Raw genomic sequence first — 16,310 nt, 5'->3', positions numbered from 1 at the left:
GGTTTTAACCTTTAAGGCCTTACGTGGGTTGGGACCCACATACCTGAGGGACTGTATGTCTCCTTATGCCCCCCGCAGGGCCTTGCACTCTGCAGGTGAGAATTTACTGGTTGTTCCCAGCCCTAGGGAAGTGCGCCTAACCTCAACTAGGGCCACGGCCTTTTCAGTCCTAGCTTCTACCTGGTGGAATGAGCTCCCAGGTGAGCTGCGGGCCCTGCGGGATTTGCCAGCTTTTCACAGGGCCTGTAAAACAGAGCTCTTCCACCAGGTTGAGGCTGGGGTCAGTGAAGTAGAACCATCGCCCCTCCCCTGGGATTGGAAATTACATCATTCCTCTCCACTCTCCCTGCTGCTCTGGTACTGGGGGGTGGAAATGAGAATATTTTCTGTCATGTTGGAATTTTTTAAAGTCTTTTGGTGGGTATTTGAATGGGACCAGACTATTGTTACCCGCCATGAGCCTTAGGGAGTGGTAGGAAATAAATCTAACAATGATGATGATGATGACGACGACGACAATGACATTCTGTTTTGCTAGCAAATTAACATTCCCAAAAAAGATGTTGTGCTGTCTATATATGTATGTTCATATCCATTGGCATGCAGCTTTAGATTTCACATACTCTGAGGCCCAAAGCACAATGAAGCCCTTGCCAAGCTGCATGCAGCTGAGGCAGACTTCTCTCTTCATGATGGTTCAGTAGGAAGAGATCTGGGAGGAGTCTGGATGCCAGCAGTAAATGTAAACAGTGAAGTAGATCAAAAGGTTCTAAAGCCTATTTTCCTGCAGTCATCTTTTAAAATATGCTTCTCTTTTCTGCTCCTGCTCTGCGTACTTTGAATGAGAGCATGTGATGCTATCTGCTTTGGTCTTCTAGGCTCTACTAAAGGCAGAACAGCTGAAGAGAAGCAACATCAAATGCACTTGTGCTGCATCTGTAATGCGGTGCCTCTGACTTTAGAAAGTGATTAGCTAACCAAGGTTTGTTTCACAGAATACTTCCTTGGGTATCAGCCAATCTGGCAAAAATGGATGTGGGAAGGGAGGGGGATAGACATCTGTGGCAGCAGCTCCCAGGAGTATCCTTCTTCCTAATTATCTTTCCTGCTGTGAGGGGGGAGAGTTAGGGGAACCTGCCAAACCTGGCTGTATTTATGCTGATTTGGTTTTTTTTCCTCACCTTTTTATCTTGTCATAAGAAAAGCAAGAGTTTTAATTGCTGTAATAACCCATGAATAGGCAGTGCCACGGCATGAATTCCCACAAATCATTTCTGTGCACTTACTCAGAATGTTCATTCTTGAGTTGAAATGTATAGAGTAGTTTTCAAACTAAAAAAAGAGTGCCTAATTATAAGGTCCTAAAATAAAGTACTGTGTTTGTTTATAAGTGATGAGTCCATGTTAGTGCAGATCCCACCTGACAAGAGACATCCCTCTTTTCTCACACACGTTGGATAGAACGCTTCTTATGAGATGGTTCTTGCCATCTGCTGTTTTAACAAGTATTTGTACTAAAAATAAAAGAGAGTCCTTCCCCCAAAATCTTTGACCTAACTCATCAGGAGCACCTTATTTGTCAATAGTTTTAATATACTGATTTACTAGACTGAACATTACATTGCTGTTGTTCTGTATTATTGTACTGCTGGTGACTATTACTTCCTGCCTTTTAAACGCTATGGAGGAGTTTCGTAATAAACAGTTATCTCACTTTCAAGATTTTATTTTATTTCTTGCCATCAAATCACAGCTGATTTATGGCAACCCTGTTGGGTTTTCTAAGGAAGAGGCATTCAGCGGTGATTTGCCATTGCCTGCCTCTGCACCACAGACCTGGCAATCTTTGGAGGTCTCCCAATCAAACACTAGTGATGACCAGAAGCAGCTTCCAGGGTCAAGGTAAAGTTCCCAATATGCAAGTTCATCCTTGTCTAATTCTCAAAAATTAACCAAGGGTGAAGAGAGACATAAAGAAAACCAAAGCTGCTTTCCATAATAGTTCCTAGTTCCTTTGGTAACACACAAGGGCCTCTTGTCTCACTGTTACTTTGCATAAACAAATTTTTGATGGAAGTCAAAGGGAGATTATAGTAATTCCTAAGCAACTCAAGATTGCTACTCTGTTCCTTTGGGGGGAAACATTATCAACTGCCCCCAGACTAAACTGATGTTCCATCATTCGAGCAGTTAAGATCTTCTTTCCTGTTCATGGTTATAACCACAGGTATTCCAAATACATAACTGTGATCTTTTTTTTTAAATGCTGGATATCTCCAGCCTTTATTAAGTTTAAGAAAGGACATAACAGAAAGAAAGAAGAACAAAAGATTATAATACCATGACGTCAGTTTACTCTACTAACTTATTTATATACTAGATTTAAAGCCCATTTTAATTGAAAATAAAATGGGCGCTAGATGCCATAGGACCCGGGCCTGACTCCCAAAGGCTTCTGCGTAGGCCTGGACTGGGTCCGTGGGGCCGCAGAAGCCTTAATGCTCCCCCCCCCAGCAGATGACAGGAGGCTGAAGTGGGGCCGGGGCTGGATTGGGGGGAAGCGGCCTACCTGTCTCCAGCGGCGTCGTGTCCTCATGGGCCAGGAGCTGTGGGGACGCTGGTTGCGGGCGGGCCTGAGGTGGCCAGCCACATGGCGCATCACGGGAGTGGCAGCCAAGGCGGTGGGCCCTGGCAGCGACGGCGAGGAGAAGGCGGCGGGCCACAACGGTGACGGCGAGTTAGCAGCAGCCTTCTCCCGGGCGCTGGAGCGGCCTTGCTGCATCTGCAAAACATCGCGGCCACTCCTGCGGCCGGGAGAAGGCAGAGTTGGGCGGGTGTGCGGGTGGAAAGGAGCAGGGCCGCCGCGTCTTCAATGCGGTGGCCCTGCTACTTTCCCTGCATCAAGGCGGAGGCAATGGCGGCCAAGGAGGCAATGGGGAAAGCGCGACTCCCCATTGCCTCCTTGGTCCAGGATTGACACTCGGAGGAGCGAATCAGGAGCCGCTTCGCAGCTCCTGATTCGCTCCTCCGAGTTTTCATCCCGGACAGAGCCCACCCTAACTCCTCCCCACCAGCCCTTACTGCTTTATTTAGTCCGCAGCGCCCGTGGCACCGCGGGCAGTTTAAACATATATGTATGTGTGTGTGTATATATATATATATATATATATATATATATATATATATATATATATATATATATATATATATATATATATATATATATATAGTGAATATTTTTGGGGGAATATTTACCCCCAATGAAAAGTACCCCCAAAGTTCTTCAAATTCTTCTGCTGATCTACCGTTAACTAGATTGGTAAGCTTTGCCATTTTGATCAGTTCTCCCAGCTTTTCAATCCAGTCTGTTATTTTTGGCATATCTTCTTGTCTCCATCTTCTTGCAATCACCATCCTTGCTGCAGTTGTCCCATGGAAGAAAAAATCACCTGCTTTACAAGGGAGATTGTCTAGGGGCACACTCAACAACATGTATTCAGGACATAATGCAAATTTAGTGTTTAACATTTTTTCTAATACATCATGTACTTTTCCCAAAATCATTGTGTATTTTTACATTGCCTTCACAGCTGTAATCTGTGACCACTTCTGCATGAGGACTCTGCTCTTGGACAGCCTCTGGTTGCTGGTGGGTTTTAGAGACCCCTCCACATGATGCCACCTGAATCCCAAGGCTGTCCAGTGGCTGGCTTGAATTTTGCCCAGATTTATGTCAAGATGAGGGAAATTGCAAAAAGTGGATTTGCCACGTTTATCTCTTATTCCATCAATGAACAACCAGAGACAAGCCCATATGGAGAGGTGAAAGTCTCTGTAGCATTGTCCTGCCCTCATACCCACTCTCTTCTCTCCATTTCTTGGTCTGAGTTGTTTTTTTTTAATGGCATGGTCTGTAATGCAGCGCAACTGCAAACCTACATTGTTAAAGGTAGAATAAAGTGTCCACAGTCTTTTTGAGATCAGGCAGGCAAAACACAGTTCCATTCTTTTATTTAGAGCTGAGGAATGAAAGAGGAAAGGGGGGGTGTGATCAAACAGCTTTCTCCTGATCATTCAGGGATGCATGCTCCTTATTTTAAAGCTTTCTTTTTACACAAAATGATTTTTTGGGCTCCAGTTTCCCATGTTCAGCCTCTCAAGAATCCACCCATACACAAGTAAAGTCCAAAAAAAAAAAATGAATCCGAAAGGGGTGTGTGTGCGTGCTATATCATTCTGGCATTTATCCATAGCAATGTGGAAGTGTTACTTTTTAATTAAAATGCATCTGCGTTGTGGCACTACTACATAGCAACACAGAAGTGCCTTTAAAAATTAATAATTAATAATTAATTTTGAGGCTTGGGGGATAAGAAAGTTTCAGTCCATGAGAGAACTGCTGTGCTTTGATTGGTGGCTTGCTGTGACAAGGAGCGGGGGAGACATTTGGCTTGTTTTCCCTTGCAGCCTTAGCGGGAAGCAGAAAGCTGCAATGGGGCAAAAGGAAAATGCAGGAGGGTTCTCCCCATGAGGAGGGCTGCAAATGTGAGGTTTACCATTCCATGTTTGCAAGCAGAAGGCCACTTGTGTTTTAGCCCTCCATGCGGAAATTGTTACTGTCTTTACATGCCAAAGGCCTCTGTTATGCCAAGGTATGTACAAAAGCTCAAATGTAGCTATTTGGTGCAGGCATGCATTGTGAAAACTCTCTCGTAACCAGAAACCATGAAATCTCTCGGAACATCTCTTTCTATTTTTGCTTTCTCAGGTTTCTCTAAACTGAATGATCAGCATAAAGCCTTAGAAAGGAGCATGACATTCTAGATTTCTTTTCCCCCTTCACGTGATTATATCTTATGTGTGCAGCCCAGCTTTCTTTGCCAGTAAATAAAACTAAATAATGGATTGAATAGTTTACCTCTTCTTTATCTGAATATAGCCCAACATTAAAGTTTCTGTTTGCTGGGTTGTATCTTTTCCATGTGAGTTAAAAGTGGAGAGTGACTACCTCAATTACTTAACCATTTCCACATGGAAGGATAAAACGTGAGTGGCTTTTTGCTTGCAAACGCAGGATGGTAAATCTCTCATTTACAGCCCTCCTCACGGGGAGACCCCTCCCGCATTTTCCCACATTGCTATGTGGTAATTCCACAACAGAGATGCATTTTGAATAAAATTAACACTGCCATGTTGCTATGGAGAAACGCCAAAGCATCCCCCCCCCCCTTTGGTCGGATTCCTGTTACTTGGGACTTTATTTCTGTCTGGGTGGATTTCTGAGACACTGAACATGGTCCCTAGAGCCCAAAAAGACATTTTATTTTAATAATTGGCTTAAAAACAAGATACTCAGATCCCTATATGATCGGGAGAAGGAAGTTTGATCACCCGCCTCCCTCTTTTTTCCAGCTCATTCCCCACCTCCAGAAAACAGAAAAGGGCTTGCATTTTTCATGTCTGATTCTAAAAAGACCATGGACACTTTAAAGAAGATTTTATGTTATCTTTGACAATGTAGGTTTGCGGTTGTGCTGCAATGGGGACTGCGTTCTGTTAAAAAAAATTACTTGGAGCAGGAACTGGAGAGGGGAGGGCGGGTGCAAGGGTGGGATAAAACTTTCAAGACTATTGCACACTTCCTCCTCCTTACGGGCTTATCCCTGGTTGCTCACCAATGGGATGCACAATTTAGGGATTTAAATCCAGTTTTGACGATTCATGAAGTCACTAGTTAATAATAGCCAAAACTTGACCCAGCTCCTGAACAGTGTCGGGATGCAGGTGACGTCATGTGGAGCGGGCTCTAAAACCCACCAACATTCAAAGGCTGTCCAGGAACAGATTCCTCGTGTGGAAATGGTCCTTATTTCAGCGCCATTTTGTTGATTTCAGGCAAAGATTTCTTACATTAATAATAAAATGTTATTGTACAAACTGCTGTATTTCAACAACCTAATGCAGAATGCTAAGTTGGGGAATACCCGATTTCCCCAAAATCATTCACAAGAACTAAACCAGTATCTCCCACATGCCATCAGCTACTACCATAGTTCCAGCTGAAAAAAAAATTGATTGATTGAATGAATTGTGCCTAGGGAAATTATGGCGTCTTCTTGGAATGCCAAGCTACAGGACTAACCAGTATCTACTGTATTCTCCCCCAGCTCAAATAAGTAGGTTCATTGTTTTGCCTCAGTAGTCTATTCTTTCTTTTTTAAAAAGATTTGCTAGCAGGTAGACACCCAAAAGTTGTTTGTTTGGCAAACTCCCACTAGAGTAGGCATGATTTACTTACCATCACCTGCATGCTGTGTTTTAAATAAGGAAACAAACCAAACATGATAACTCGTGTGGTCAGAAGATATATACCCTAGACACAGGTAAATGTGAAAATGCTCACATTCTGCTTAAAACCCAACTCTGCACTCATTTCTTTCCAACATCTCTTTGTACTGGATTAGATTCTATATATGACTTAAAGATGCCCTGAATTCACACTGAATGACTCATATCATACTAAGGTACCTGTGACAAAGTGGGAAGGCACAGTGTCAAACCTGGAAGAATCACTGAGATTTGAGTAGGGTAACATCAGCTATAAAATTGATCAAGGGGGGACTATTTGGACTGAGGAATTAGCAAATATCACTCCAAGAATCTTGGCCTTGTGCTGTAGTCATGAATCACCTGAAAGGCCAGGCACTAAGGGAGGGTCTAAAAATCCACACAGCAGATAGTCCCAAAGGGGAAGGGAAAAATCCACATTTCATTGTGTCAGGTGGGGACCTAAGCAACTGTACAAACATTCTTTGGAGTCAGATGAGTGTGCTATCTGGGGAAAGATTGTGACTACAGTTATGGAAGAAGAAGAAAAGGGACTGGCATGATCAGTGGAAGTGGTGCTTTGGGCAATTCAAATAGCCCAAATTAGATTACTGGACATCTTATACAAGGCAGGAAATGAAAGGCTTAACTGTAAATGCACATTGGTCTTATGATCAGAACACAGAAATGATAGTGCAGCAGATTCTCCTGGTTAAAGTCACACACATTGCTTTGAAGGGGGGAGGGCCACTAGATCAATGGCCTGAATAATAGACACTAGTGAAACAAGGCTTTTCCCTGGAACAGCTATTGCACTCCAGTTAGAATGGATGCTTAGTTACAGACCTTTCCATCTTCAGTTTTGGGATAGCCAGAGAACAAAACAGAAAGGAGAGAAAATGAGTCCTTTCATCAAGAAGGGGGGTTGGGGAATAAAGGCGTCTGGATAACATATACATCCCCCACCCTTCACATGTGAGCAGGAAGATGTATGTTTACGTGAATTTCCATGTCCCTATCTGGTTGGGCCCTTAGACAGGACAGACTGCTTAAGGTGTGCACACAGTCTGATAAACATCCCCACTGTAGGTATCATGTCATCAGATTGCTTTGCTTCCCCTGGCATTAGTTGCAGTTATGACATGCTCTTTGCAGGAAGATATCAGAGCTGCATAGGTTTTGCCCTTTGAAGATACCCACAGGAAATACAGGAATGTTGTGGTAACAAGGTGACAATTACTGTGACCTCCTTCCCTCAGAGGATAAATGCAATGGCGTTACTGTAGCAACGTGATCTGAAATCAGCAAAGTGGAATGGAAACTATTCCCTATGTAGCTTATAAAATATAAGTACTTAAAACTGGTTGGTATGTGGTTATTCTGTCCTGTATTTAACACAGTGATTCTTATTGCCGAGCAGGGAAAGGAAATCTGCACCCCACTGTTGCTAGCACTAAGAAAGGATAGCTTTTTTTCTGACGCACATGAGATACACTCTCAGCACAGAATTATATAATAGCGAAGAGTGGTGACCCTAGCCATATGCCATAGGAGGTGGTCTCCAAAAAGTCTAAAATTTACATATATTGGTGGGAGCCATAATTTACAGATCCCATTCAACCACTCAGCTACACTTTATAATGAGTTTAGACATTTTATATAGAGTGTATTATTATAATTCTGACCACTGAGGAAGACCCAGTAGGGTCGAAACGCATTTGGTCTTATGTGCAGTTAGTTCTGTATAGTTTTTATGTAGTTTTTATTCTGTTTTTAATTGTGTACTACAATAAATAATTACCATTTTTACATTATTTTATTGTACAGCTCAACTTCTAAGTTCCTACCTGTAAAGGTTGGGTTGTGTTCCTTTTTTGGTTTTGGCTAGCATTAAGAAAATAGGAGATGATTGGATTGAACTGCCTCATTAACCTTCCTTTGTCGTTCACTACTAGTCATTCCCAGGGGGTTGGCTTACTTCCATCTATTAGTACTCTGGGAAGTGACAGCATGCCCCATGTCCATTGCCTCCCAGTCATGCAATGCCTTTGACACTCTTTGAAAGTGAACAAGCATGTAGACTATGGTGAGTTGGTAAAAAATTATATACTTGGACTTTCAAAAATGTGGAAAATAGTGAATGTTCCTTCCTGTAATACTGCATAACGGGAAGAGGATATCAGAAGTCTACATGGAAAATGGGTCTTATTTTCTTTTTTTATCAGCATAATAAAAGAGCCCTTGATACATACACAGAAGTTTCAGGCCTGTAAGTTCTTCAAGAGCAGACTGGAGAGAGATTGCAGAGATGCAAGTTATTACAACACTCAAAATAACGAAATCCCCAGGAGTCAACAGGGACACTGGTTTCTTATCTTACTACATATGCTAACCTCATTCAACTCTTATATCTATATATGCCTTAAAATTGCCTCTTCATTTCATTTGGGACAATGGGACTGTAATGTGATGTAAATATGTATGTATTATAATTTAGAATCTAATTCTCTGGTCTTTGAACAGTAGAACAAATACAGCAGGGGTTCTCACTTGTGGGGGTGCTTCCATGCTTGGATGGAGATGAATGGCACTAGCAACAGTCTCTTTTAATTATTTCTTTCCACAAATAGGGAAGTCTGCACACAATAGATTATGCACTTTCAATGCACTTTAGAAGTAGATTTTCCTGTTTTGCACAGGAAAATCCAGCTGCCAAAGCACATTGAAAGTGCCTTATCCTAGGTGTGCGGAATGGGCCCTGGAAAGCATCTGCCATTAATCACTAACTGACATTTTTATATCCCCTTTGTTTTTGTGAACAAATAAACCCCCCAAACAGATTTTGTTATTCTAGCACAGAGCTATCCAACCTTCAGCTGTTTATTAATTTACTACTAATTTACTTTCTCCTCTTATTATTTTTGTTCCATTGTCTGAGGAAGTGTGCATGCACACAAAAGCTCACACATTGAATAAATCTTTGTTGGTCTTAAAGTTGCTATTGGACTCAAATCTTGTTGTGCTACATCAGACCCACTTGAATCTTAGTTTTTCAAAGACTGAGCTTGCTCTTGCTACCACTGGACACTGGACTGTCCCCTGGTGGTGGAAGAGAACAGTTGGATGTTGGTGCATTAAACAAAGATTATCTTGGTTTTATGTTTTGTTCTTATTTTTCTAACAACACATTCCTCTGAAAAAATGACAGCAAAAGAATCTTTACTCATTCTTCTAATTATTCACTCTTTATTTGTACTAAACATATTCTACTTGAAAGATGTATCGTGATGCATTGGTTTAGAACTGAATTTTCAATCTCTTAACACTACTGCTTTTAGACTTCTGATAATTATATAAATAAATATTTAAACTATGATAGTGAAACACAGTGATTTTTCTCTCCAAGGAGTACCTTTACATCTTGCTTCCAAATGCTAGGAGTTCTCTTTATGAATCTCCAAGCAGAGCTTCTCACCAACACTTTAAAAATTACTGGCGTGTAGGACTCTATTGAGACTGCAGTGCAAGGAGAAGAGGAAGGGTCTGCAGCATTCCCCATGCTTCATTTGCCCCAATGATGACATGTGCATTTTGCCTAGGAGGGGCAGGGAGGTAAAGGATGAATCCTCCCCTGCCACCATTCCAATCCAAAGGGTGGCCCTGCACAAGAATTACTTAAAAGAGGGAAAGTACCGTGAGCTAGATAAAGAGGAGGACTCCTAAGTATTTCATGTAGCCGGACCCTGAGTTTTAAAAGCCTCTATACTGCCTTCTAGCCTAAAGGCTTTTGAGAGCTTACAACAAAAGTAAAATCATCCGATTTATTCAGTCATTCTTTTTGTTTTCACAGGGCTGAAAAAACGTACAAGAAAGGCCTTTGGAATACGGAAGAAAGAGAAGGACACTGATTCCACGTAAGTATGTATGGTGAAAGGAAGCAAATCCTGAATGGCAGGGAGATTATTATACTGATGTTTCATGATGGTGCTGCTTACCACAGGCAACGTGAAAATCAACAAAGCAGTATTCAGTAGTGCATAGTTTTTAAAATACACTATGAAAATTACCTGATATTGTGATGATGGTTGACATTAGTGTGCATGCTTTCAAGTGATGGTAGTTGTTAGGGGGTGTTTTGCAGGTCATCTATGTACCGTATATAGAGTTTGTTATATACCCGCCCCACCCCTGCATCTCCCTGTGACCGGCACTAGTGTCCAAGTGCGCATGTGTGAGCTCTGCGTAGACAAGGGGCGGGGCGGAGCGCCACTGCTTCCCACCGAGCAGAACGGGCCGGTCACGCCGAAAAGGCTGGCACCCCTGTCTCGCTGCTGATGCCCACCGCAGCCATGCTGATGGCCTACTGCAGCCGCGCTGGATACAGCGTGATACTGGATGGTATGTAGAATGAGGTGGGTGGGCATCGGGAGGCCACTATGGGCACCAGGCGGGCATCGGGAGACCACTAAGGGCAGCTGTGTCTATCCCAATTGAAGTGCACCCAGCGTATAGGACGACCCCCCCCCCACTTGGAGGCATGTTTTTTCAGGGGGGGAAAGTAGTCTTATATGCCAGCAAATACAGTAGTCTCTTTATGAAAGCTGATGAGGCCCAGCTTAATCTTCAGATACCTAATAGTTAAATACATTAAGCTGCCTTATAATGAACCAGGCCCATCAATAGAGTTGCCAGCTTCAGGTTCAAGAATACTTGGAGATTTGGGGGGTAAAACCTGAGGAAGGCAGAGTTCAGGGAGGGTAGGGACCTCAGCAGATATGATGCTATCCAGTCCAGCTTCCAAAGCAGCCATTTCCTCCAGGTTAACTGGTTTCTGTCACTTGAAGATCAGTTGCAATCCCAGGAGATCCCAAGTCATCCCCTGGAGGTTGGCAACCCTATTGGTCAAGGTTAGTATTATTTACTCAGAGTGGCAGGCACCCTCCCAGGTCTCACATCACTTACTACCTGCTCCTTTTAACATGGGGCCTTCTGGATGCCTAGCATTACCACTGAGCCACGCCATCTCTCCAGTTATTTAATCTGATGATAGGACTTCTCTGAAAGGCTAGTATTGAAGCTACCTGCTTGACCTACCGATAAAGCCTGCCTGAACTGAAAACCAGTAAGTGAAAGCAAGCTCTTGGAATAACAAAGCATTTTGAAGCTTTTATGTCCATGGAGGGTGGTCATGATATTTCAGTGAAATTTAGAATGTTAAGGGTGTTAATTACTGTTCTCTGTTTATTACTGTTATTTTGTCATCCATCTGACATAATCACTGAGACCATTTCTGCATGGAGTAGGCCAAGGCACACTGCATCCTGGTTATAGATCCGTGCCCACTTTTGTCTTCCTGACAGGAGTCTCCTCTTGCTTTCCCTCCGTCTTGTCCCAGGTTTTTGCTTTCTGACAAGTTAGATGGTTGAACTGAAGTCAGGACAACCTGCTTCACCCTCCCCCATTTTGGCATGTCAATCAATGTGATGCAGTGTCAGCCACCAATCACCTTTCAGTGGCATATACTTGCATCCTAGTGACCCCCCCCCCAATCCTCCCATAGAAAAAATGTGGGTTTTTTTTAAACAAAAAAATCAAGATCTGTGTAGCATTGCACAGCTGTGACAACATATAATGATTTAAAGTTAGCCAAGCATTATTTTTGTGTTCCCCCCTCCTTTGCAGGGGAGCTCGATTTGCAAACAAGGCAGCGAGGTGAAGGAGAAAGCAGCTACTTTTCCTTGGCTCTGCAGCGTGGCTCCAAAAAGAGCAGCACAGTGGGCTGAAGGAAAAAGGGGTGGAGAAGATGGCAGGGAATGGTGCGAGCAGCGCAGAGGCATGAGGGGAAAAGTGGCAGGGTGCCCCTGTCACTCCCCCTCCCAGATACAGATTCCCTCTCCCCCCCCACTCCCCTTCCCTCCTTATCTGTGTGGCTTATGGGTACCGTGGCCGATCCAGCCTCTGTGGCTGGGGCCCACACTGAAGCCCACACTGAAGCCTGTTTGCTGATGCTGCCACTGCCAGTCTTCTCAGGCCACTCTCTGGGGGGCATGATTGGCCTCGGAAGACTGGCAGCCATGGCGCCAGAGTATCAAGCCCCAGCACTGAGGCCCACTTGCTGCTCCAACATCGAGGCCCCTTTGTTGCTCTGGAACCACAGCTGTTGGGGAGTGTCTTCCAAGCCCCCCCTGCTCTCCAGATGGTAGGAGTGGACTCAGAAGACTGGCAGCCATGACACCAGAGCAGCAAGCCCCAGCACTGAGGCCCACTTGTTGCTCTGGCAATGCAACCATTGGCAAGGCGGGAAAAAATATCGCCTATCTCCCCCTCGGCTCTGGTCACCCCTCCACCTAAGCTTGTTAAAGCAATGCATTCATGAAGTGGACTGGGTATATTCTCATTACACTGCATAGCAAGATTGTCTCTGTAGTGCAGCTCCAGGGGAAAAAAGGAAAAAAGGAAAAAAGTCCTTTGAATAAAGGGCAGGGGGAGGTGGATGGAAGTGCTCAGGGGGGGGGCAGGTGGGAGGTCAGGGAATGGGACAGCCTGAGTTTTCTCTTCCTGATGCCCCTGCTTCTTCTTGGACTGTGATTGTATCCGTGTTCCCTCATCATGGGACAACAGGCAGGTAGAGTAATGCCAGCATTGGGAAAGCCATGGGAGAGAGGTGACATCATCAGGAAGCATGAACAAAACCCAGGAGCAAAGAGAGGATGAGCCAAAGAAAATGACTCATGCTGAAATGGTCTGAGTTTACTGTATTGTTCCTGTTCCTCTACATTTCATGTGAACCCCCCTGTGCCTCAGGCAAAAGTGGTATATATATGGAATGAATTAATGAATTAATGAATTAATGAATTAATGAATCAGGGTATTCCACAGCTCAGGTTTAGAACTGGTGAACAACTTTTAGTGTTAAGCTGTTTTATAATATGTAGTGCTCTCTGTTTCTAGATGATGAGGGGAAAAATAATCCAAGTTTCTCCCATTTTTAGAACATAGGAGGGTCTTCTGGCACAAACATAACTAGGGTGTTGGTGTTCTGTAAAGATTAGAAGTTCTTCAGAGCTGGAAGGCCTAACTTCGTTTAATGTGGACAGCTTCTCTGTCCTGGTCCTGTTCTTTGTTGCTTGTGGTCAGTGTGCATGGCTCTTCAGCTGCTGGCTGCCACCAAATCTGAGAAATCTCTTGAATGTAATCTGCATTACAGTTAAAGACAGAAGAGCTGTGCTCTGCCTGGTGCTAGAGATCCATATTTGTTCATTGTTCACAAAGGACAACAATGAGCAGTGAAAGGTACCCAAACCAACTCAGAACATTATTCTTGGCTTCCTGGGACAAATTGAAAAATTGTATTTTTAGTTTCCAATAATGTTTTTATGCTGTGTGAAATGGCCTGCCTGCGCCAAGCTCAGGAGATAAATTATCACTGCCTCAGCTTTGAGGCTACATTCCGCTGCTGCAGCCCTAGCTTGTGAATGCATTGCTTAGCAACAGACTGCTGTAGGTAGCTACTGTACAAACGATCCCCTGAAATCACAGAGGAACAACATTTGGTGCCTCATAATCTTCAAGTGTCAGTACTCATTTCTATTATGTGTGAAAAAAGGCCATTGATAGTGCCTTTGAATATGAGCCATTTCCACCCATTTGGAATGAGGACTTCTTAGTCAGAAGGCATGATGAAACAACAGGTGTAAGTTTGAGGATTAAAAAAAAAGTATTATTCAACACATGTATTTTGTATTTCTATTTATTTTTGCTGACTGGGGAAGGCACTGGCAAACCGCCCCTTATTGAGTCTGCCATGAAAACGCTAGAGGGCGTCACCCCAAGGGTCAGACATGACTCGGTGCTTGCACAGGGGATACCTTTACCTTTACCTTTATTTATTTTTGCATTTATAGCCTGCACAGTACCAAATGTCCAATCTAACTAACTAAGGGCCATTTCGCACGGCTTCAAAATAGCACAATGGTTGCTAATTGGAAACGCTACTAATTTGCCATAACCCACGACGTCGTAGACAATCTGCAACAATCCTGAAACCGACCCGCAAAAAGCGCTTCGTTGTAGCGCTTTCAGGGGAATCCAGAAAAGTGGATTCACCCTCCGGATAGCGATACACTCCTGCAACCAATCTGCAACAGTAGCGCTAAAGACCTGTGCGTTACCATTGTTGCTGGTTCTTCAAAGTCCCTCCCCCTGGCTCTCTCCTCCAAACTTCCGGCGAAGCGATCGCCATTTTTTTTTCTCCGAGCGAGCGGGGATAAACGCACCAGCGAGCCTCTTTCTGTTTAGAGGCTTCCCTGGCTTCAGTCCTTCACCTTTAGTCACTAAGCACAAACCACATAAAAGCCCGTTTGCTGAAATAAAGTCCCTTTATTTTTTACACATAAATTCAGCCGAAAATCGGGCCCGTGAGAGGGGGGGGGGGATTTTTTTTTTATCACTCGAGGCAGCGTGCCAACGATCATACAATCAAACGACAGCTCACATTAGGCAGCTGGATGGGTCTCTCCGTAGCAACGAATCTACCTAGATTCGTTGCTATGGGTCTGTTTTTTTTTAAAAAAAACCTTTCTTAAAGGGAAAGGGGCTGTTTGGGAGCATGCTAACGGCTGCCCATTGGCTGCTTGACGGCCAGGGGCGGGACGAGCTTGGCAATAGCGCTTCCTTTCTAGCGATTTCTGCCGAGACCGGAAGCCTGTGGGAAACGCTAAAAAACGCAACTGATTCCACTACAAAGGCAGGTATGCATAACGACGAATTCCACTATTTTAAATGGCGATTTTTCATTCCGCAAACAATTTGCAACAAAGATCCCCGTGCGAAAAGGCCCTAATAATTCCCATATTAGTACCACAGTTTAATCAATGAGGGAGGCAGTGGCAAGGCCTGAATAATAAGTTCCTAAATAAAGCTGGAAAATGTAGGACTGAGTGGTGCATATCGGCTGCGGTATGGCCAGGAAAATCAGCTGGATTAGTTTTATGCATAATAAAACCTGACAAAATAATGTGTGTGCAGAACACATGAAGGCAGAAGCTGAGAGCTTAGAAGCAATCACAGGCATAAGGGAGAGGGGCATGGCAATCATCCTCAAAACTCCTACCTCCCCTCCAGGGCTCTGAAGCCAGTATCCCTTTAATTTGCATCCTGTTCCTCCACTCTGCACATTTCTTCTTTCTCCAATTGTTCTCCTCCAAATCTGCATACTAATGAGAAAAACCTGATTTCTGAGTTTTTTCTTTTCTTTTTGTCAGTTGATTGGTCTCTGCTCATTGGTCAATTTCAAACAGGAAGTGCCTTCTGAAATAGTAAGGAGAGATTCTTAAAACATCTTTCACTTCTGGGTTACCGTCTTAGTAGAAGGTTTTCCCACCTCCATCTTATCTAAAAATCAATACTGCTTTAGCATTTAGATTTTTTATAAGCCCCCCTCCCCTTAAATCAAGAGAATCAAGGTTTGACATTAGAATTATAGGTAAGCCTTTCTTGTGGATCCCATCCAGCTTCTCCCCCCTTCCTCCTCACATGTGAATCCCAGAGTAGGGGGAGGGGGGAGAGAAACACTTCCAAGAGTTGCCATATGCTCTCTCCCCTTTCCCTCCCATCTTGTCACTTCCTTATTACCTTTCTTTTTAAAAATTAAGGGAGTACAGTTGGATACCAGTGTGTTGGGGGGGGAGAGGCAAGTTAAATGATTTTAATGAGACACTGCATTACTACTTTTTAAAACCCATCAGAGAAACATATGCTGTTTATCAACTCTGTACTTCAACCTAGATTGTATAGCTCAAGTAGTAAGATGCTAGCCTACCTAAAGACTAGAACGCTGTGGATTCAATCCAACCTTTGGGTGCTTATTTTCTCCACATTCACAATTAGCCTAGCCAATTCAAATTTCTTTCTTTCTTTCTTTCTTTCTTTCTTTCTTTCTTTCTTTCTTTCTTTCTTTCTTTCTTTGAAAACATGGTATACAT

General features: G+C 43.5%; 1 protein-coding gene across 12 annotated transcripts in view; it reads left to right on the top strand.

Moving 5' to 3' along the window:
- SGIP1 (SH3GL interacting endocytic adaptor 1) overlaps positions 1-16,310 on the top strand; it is a 157,899-nt gene that overhangs the window by 29,183 nt on the left and 112,406 nt on the right. For all 12 annotated transcript variants that reach the window (XM_077333419.1, XM_077333418.1, XM_077333416.1 and 9 more), the window contains exon 2: positions 10,178-10,241. In XM_077333419.1, the coding sequence (XP_077189534.1) occupies positions 10,178-10,241 (64 nt within the window). The remainder of the gene's footprint in view (positions 1-10,177; positions 10,242-16,310) is intronic.

Source organism: Paroedura picta, chromosome 4 (assembly GCF_049243985.1).
Source record: "Paroedura picta isolate Pp20150507F chromosome 4, Ppicta_v3.0, whole genome shotgun sequence".
Lineage (NCBI taxonomy): Eukaryota > Metazoa > Chordata > Lepidosauria > Squamata > Gekkonidae > Paroedura > Paroedura picta.
Note: the sequence above shows the minus strand (reverse complement) of the source record. Positions and strands in the feature narration are given on the sequence as shown.